At 33.2% G+C, this 6,171-nt stretch overlaps 2 protein-coding genes across 2 annotated transcripts in view; both read right to left on the bottom strand.

Annotated features, from left to right (window-relative positions):
• LOC108575472 (probable Dol-P-Man:Man(7)GlcNAc(2)-PP-Dol alpha-1,6-mannosyltransferase) overlaps positions 1-2,231 on the bottom strand; it is a 5,598-nt gene extending 3,367 nt beyond the window's left edge. The window contains exons 1-6 of the mRNA XM_017938288.1: positions 2,106-2,231; positions 1,525-1,657; positions 1,193-1,366; positions 954-1,107; positions 469-613; positions 155-381 (exon numbers count right to left, since the gene is read on the bottom strand). Coding sequence (XP_017793777.1) covers positions 155-381; positions 469-613; positions 954-1,107; positions 1,193-1,366; positions 1,525-1,657; positions 2,106-2,231 — 959 coding nt within the window. The remainder of the gene's footprint in view (positions 1-154; positions 382-468; positions 614-953; positions 1,108-1,192; positions 1,367-1,524; positions 1,658-2,105) is intronic.
• Positions 2,232-3,240: 1,009 nt separating this feature from the next.
• LOC108575471 (serine/arginine repetitive matrix protein 2-like) overlaps positions 3,241-6,171 on the bottom strand; it is a 35,952-nt gene continuing 33,021 nt past the window's right edge. The window contains exons 8-9 of the mRNA XM_017938286.1: positions 4,917-5,103; positions 3,241-3,748 (exon numbers count right to left, since the gene is read on the bottom strand). Coding sequence (XP_017793775.1) covers positions 3,470-3,748; positions 4,917-5,103 — 466 coding nt within the window. The 3' untranslated portion in view covers positions 3,241-3,469. The remainder of the gene's footprint in view (positions 3,749-4,916; positions 5,104-6,171) is intronic.

The raw sequence follows: 6,171 nt of genomic DNA, 5'->3' as shown, positions 1-6,171 counted from the left end.
ATTAAAACACATGCAGTTTTATCGCAACCTTACACAGATCTCCGGCCGTCAGCATATCGGTGAAATCGGATATCGCGGGCTAAACGGAAAGGAAAACAAAACAGGCTTGGCGCTTAACGTGTTAAAAAGCTGATTTAAAGAGCAGAGTACTTACATTCTGTGGCAAACAACTGCAGCACTAACATTTAGTAATGGAAAGACATATATAATAAATCTCAATTCTTTATGAGGTAAGAATGAAAATAAAGCAACAAATGCAATACCAGGAACTGTTAATGCCCGAACTCGAGCATCCCATAACATACCCAAAGGTATTAAAAGATAAGATAAAGCTAATCCACGTGGAAGAGCTGAATAAAAGTACCATAAGAATGGTGATGTCTATATTTATATTAAGTTCAATAGATGTGTTTTAAATTTATCATTTTAAATAAATTTAAAAATGGTAATTTTACTGAGAAAGGATACACCCCATTCACTGCTCTTATTAAGAATAGTGTTAAAATAAAATACTTCTCCCTCAGGCCATAACAATCGTCTCCAAAATATGGAATCTACTGCAATCGTTAGCATTAGAAAAAATATACCGGCTGGAACCGCAATTTTAAGTAGTCTAAAAAATTATTGTTTTCATGAAATTATTATTCTGACACTCTATTTGTATAGTTTTAATAAATGAAAGTTTCGTATATTATAAAATTATGTTTAATCATTTTTCTCTTCTACTATCAGTAATAGCATAAATTTTATTGCAGTTTATCAAATAAAGGATCTATGTTTGTTTGAGTTATTTCTGAGAGAAGGGTTTGATTATGTTAATAAGTTTTATAAGCAAACAAAGCTTACAAATCAGTGCAGTTTTGCAGAAGGTCCCTTGATGATTCTAATCACTTCTGTATGCAATGTTACAGCCATACTAGGAATCAATGGTCCACAATATAATATGTAAATACCTTGGTATGGTCAGTTTCATGTTGGCTATATCGTACAAAAGGAATAATCCCAGTAGCATGGCAAGTTCTGCTCTGAATATTATAATTGCTGCTGCAGAAGACCAAATAAATATTGTGTGACTTTGTTTCAACCATCCATATAAAGCCAGTAATACTGTAATGTAGAAATAATATGAAATTAGTAACTGTCCTGTAAATTATCAAGCAAAGTGTAAACAATAACAGTGAATTTAAATTACCTAATGGCATAGCCATTATATTTGGCAATGGGCGACTTAAATAATACATAAAATGGTATTGTGTCACAGTAATTGCAATAAACCATTTTGTAAATTGCAAACCAAAGACACTTTGCAAGGCTTCCCTATATAGTTTTAATGTAGCTATTACTAATAATCCCAGTGTTGCTCTTACTGTAAAATAATAATACTAATTATTTTTTTCAATATAATCCAAATACATATAATGTTCCAGAAATAAAAAAAAATGCTTTACTACTCATATCTAATATTAATAATAAATCAAGCAAAGCTGTATGATAATACTGATACAATTTTATTAATCAACTTACCAATATATTGAGCAAAGAATTTATTAAGGTGCAAATAATTAATGCTTGCTATTAGCGGTGATGCCAAGCCTGATATTATAATTGGTCCCACGAATGATCGTGGCACAACTCCAGGAAATTCATGGTGATCATACTATCAAAGAACAAAAATATGTTATAAATGATTAGTTTCTGTCTTTATTTTGTTTTAGTAAATATATATGTGCACATAAACATGTTAAATAACTAGATCTTATTTGCATTTTTGGCACAATGATTATTTTGTATTAACATAAATAATTTCATGAAATCTGCCAATATATGTTATACAAAACTTGGATTATGCGTTTCAAAGAAAACTAAAGTTAACGTGTTAGTAAACTCCTGAAGCGTATAGAATTTGTATCAGCTGATCGTAAGTTTATAAATACATGCATCTGCATCTAAATATAATATCTAAGTTTTTGCGTAATATCTCTTTGATTACGTGTCAGCAACCTGTCAAGATAGATAAGTATTCTGTCGTAACTTGTTTTTAGTCGTCTAGTTTTTAAGCATTTATATTCATATGGTACATTTTTGATAAATGTTATAAAAATTACCTCTGTTAGGTTAAAACTATGATATAAGATGTCATGCATAGCCTGAAGATTGAAACTTTCTTCCACTTTTGTAAATGGACAATACAATAAATGCACAGTAGCCACCAAGATGAGTAAGTGATCCATTATTTCTTCCTACACGTGAAACGGACTCAGAAACATCGTAAGATTTCGCGTTTTAATCATGACAGGCTAACGAACGCAGGAGACTTTTTAAATATTCCTTCCTTACACCGAGAATACCACGTCGTCTGCTGTGTTGGATCTCGACCAATTCACGCATGCACTTTTATTGCCAACATTACAGACTCAATAATTTCTAGTATTTCGTGTTCATTTATTACAACTTTTTTCGAATAATTTTATTTGAAAATTTTGTGGTTCATTAAAATGTCGAGTATTTATTTTTTTAAATTAATTAACGAAATTTTTCGGGGATGAAATTTATCGCATTGCTACCTTTTCCCTTTTTACTAAAAAGTTAGTTTATTAGCATACAATAATTCATTATAATAATAATAATATTACAATATTCTCGTTTATTAAAAAGATTAACCGCTATAAAAATGTTCCTTCATTTTACATGACGACCTATTTCAATGGAAACTTACAAAGTAAATCACATTAGGTATGGTTATTATATGAAAGCGATAACGTTCTGGGAGAATCGATTATAATGTTAAAAATAGCCATATAATGTTCCACTAATGCTATAGTATAAAAAGATATAAATATGTATAAAGTACGTGTTTCAAATATTGTAACTTTTCACAATGGAACATTGGTAGATTCGCAATTCTTTTGCACTTCGTAAACGTCGATTTCAATCGAACAAGTAGACAGTTCTCGTGAAAAAAAAAGAAGAAACACAATTTGTTTCTACAAATTTTTTTCTCTGCATATTCCTCGAAAAAGTGGTACATCAAATTCACAAGTCACTTTCGCTACGTACATATATACAGTATAGGCAAAATACGTGTTTTATTGTAGAATAATCGGAAAGTACATTTATTCCAAAATACACGTAGAAAACTCGTTCGAGTTCAGGCTGCAGCTACAAATCACGTCCATTTTGCATTACATTTCCGACACACAACGGAACCTCTGCGAGTGTTTTTCATTTACATAAAATACCTTATAAAAATTTTGTAAGAATGTCACAATTAACGCTCGTATAAAATTTTCTCTACATTACAATTTTATCTCTTCGTTACTAACTACATACAATACATTCCCCTTGCAATAAAGTTTTACTCTTTCGTTTTCGTTTTAACTCTTATTTAGAACTTGTTTTCCTTAGAACAGAGGCACTTTCATCTATCCTGTTCCCTTTCAAAAGAATCGTTTAGTTTTCTCCGGGAGAATTAGCGCCTTGGTTTCGGTGCTCGCGAGTGTATCGGCTTATTGTGCAACATGTGCTCGCATTTGGGAATGTGACGCTCGGCGGCTGCCTGATTGAATTTTCTTCCGCAATGGGGGCACTGAATGTAATCGCAGTTATCGCTAACCGGCGGTGGCGGCAAATCGCTGAGCTTGCCTCCTGCGGCCAGGTGTGCTTGCACTTGCTTAGCTGAGCGTATAGCGTTAATGAAATCCTCGTGTTTGCGCCGCCAGTTTGACTTCACTTCCGGTTTCTTCGATTTCTGAAACATGCAAAACAACAACCGTTCCGTTCTTTTAGACAAACCGTTGTCCCTCGTCCTTCTTTGCGAAAACTATTCAATTTTATGCGATATAAAGGATCTTTTCAAATTACTTATTTATTCTTTATCTTCGAATATGACGAATTCTCTTTTCTTTCCTTTGAGACTGACGGGAAGTATAACATTTTGTGAATTATTTTAGCGAAATTATGTACAGTGGTCTTATTTTGTAATTTCTAGGAATTGAAGTATTTTGAAATAGGGGGAGTTCCCTTAACGCCGGACATTAGTTATATCTACATCAATTGAAACGCTACCGAGCCGTTATTCTGCGTATCTCCTAGAGGAGACAAAAGGAATAAAAGTAAGTTCTCTACGCGTTTCAGTCGCGTGTGCACAGGTAGAGAGATTTATTTAAGAAAAACCTTAAGCGTCCGGTGTTAGGGGAACTCCCCCTATGCAATTATCGCGAGACAGATATTCGATAATTATTATTGCGCACGCAATTATTATTAATTTTTTAACACCTATCTTTTAGCGGATATTGAGGCGAATTCGGCGAGTATCGTAACAAATGAAAATTCTGAAAAACGGGTTAAAGCTCTCTTTGAACCATGTTATACCAGATAAAAAGATTTTCTAAAAAGAACAATCTACGCTGATTACGTTTTGTGATTCACCCTGTACATTCTTTATTTTACAAATATAGAAGATTGGTCGGAAAAGCAAATTATAGCGGTAACTTAATTCCTGAACATATTTTATACATAGTGACTATTAAATGCTACACTCGACCACGCACAGCAAGTGTTTCACTTCTGAGTGGCCAAAAATCAAAGGGTTAACCCTTTGTACCATGTCGAACTTTTTTCTTTTTTCCACACAATTGTTTTTTTAAACTAAATTACATCAAAATTACATTTTTCTCAAATATACGTAGGTACATACATGAGTTCATGGTCGCGCCAACTATTTTTATTCCTCAAAAATATATCAGTTTATTGGTTGCATTCATAGTGTTTTGCGAACCAAAAGAAGGGTTAAACATGTCGAAAAATCGTTAGTTTTGCAATGACAAGTGAAAGTAACTCGAAACGAATTGGAAATTTTGAGGACAGGAAGAGGACGAAGGACAATTTATTCAAGGATCGGAATAAGGTATACCAACCTCCGCTTGTTTCTTGGCGAATCCCTTCTTAACGAACGGCTCAAGATCGGTACCTTTTACGCGGAACATCATCGTATCGAATTGTTTCCTCTTCTTTTGTCCCGTCTTCGTGCAAATTTGTTCATGAAGCGTTATTCGATCCTGAGCGAAACGGCGGCCGCATACTTTGCAAGCAACTAGACTGTCGCTGCAACAATGGATTATGTTTACATCCTTTGAACAAGTTTCGTTTAATTTGGAACAATATTTCTATATTGTATATTACTTAAAATAATCGAGGAAAGAAATATCGTTGAAGGGATGTTTAATTAATATTTTAACGAATGAAGACGGATTATTAATTTATCAAAAGGTGCATTTGTTTTTTTTTACTCTAAGCCTGAGTTTAGAATTTTCAAGGAATAGTTATTACGGTAATAAAAAACTTACTTAAAGATTCAGAAATAATTTAAGAATTTGGAAATTTCTTCAGAGAAAGTTCATATTCTATCGTGTTAGACAAAATATTGCTCGACAAGGTCTTGCACAAACCCATAAAATGACATACATAAAATTCAGGCTCTGTTCGTGAAAAAGAAAAGAAAAATATTGAAAAAAGAAAAAAGAGAAAAACGAAGAAAACTAGTTCTACCACAGCTTCGCCAATTTTGTAGGTCATGCTGTGCCAAAACTCTGTTCGCAGAATCTGTGCCATATAACAGTAATATTTTCACTCTAAGTGTAATATTTTTTTTTCACTTTACTTTTTCTATTACCTTTTCTTCATTTTGCATATTACTGATTGTGAAAAGAACTGCTTCTTTCAGAATTCGTTTCTTCCTTAGGCTTTAATTCATTTTAAAATTAGAAAGAGATGAACAAATTTTATTCGCACGTTATGTATGAATTTGTCTAATAAAGAATTTATAGTGTTACGTTGCTATTAGTATGAGAATTTACAAACGGAAGAAATAATATTAATACAAATTCTATACTGTTTTTTATCGAGTGGAAAAGTTTACACAGAATGCTTGTTGGATTTTCAATTTCTTAACCCTTTCGCGACGGCGGAACTAGCCATCAGTACGCCACTAACGAACGGGTCGTCGTGCCATTAGTGCACACCATACACATTAAGAGTGTCTCGCGTTTTTCGAGCTCCCAGTGTGTACGTGTAAAATCTTCGAGGATTTCGTTGGAACAAACGAAAACGCCTTGTCCTGTATTTTAAAATAAATCTTCACTTTGAGTTGTCGAGGCGCGAGCCAATGCGACG

The sequence above is a fragment of the Habropoda laboriosa genome, unplaced genomic scaffold (assembly GCF_001263275.1).
Source record: "Habropoda laboriosa isolate 0110345459 unplaced genomic scaffold, ASM126327v1 scaffold276, whole genome shotgun sequence".
NCBI classification, from domain to species: Eukaryota; Metazoa; Arthropoda; class Insecta; order Hymenoptera; family Apidae; genus Habropoda; species Habropoda laboriosa.
Note: the sequence above shows the minus strand (reverse complement) of the source record. Positions and strands in the feature narration are given on the sequence as shown.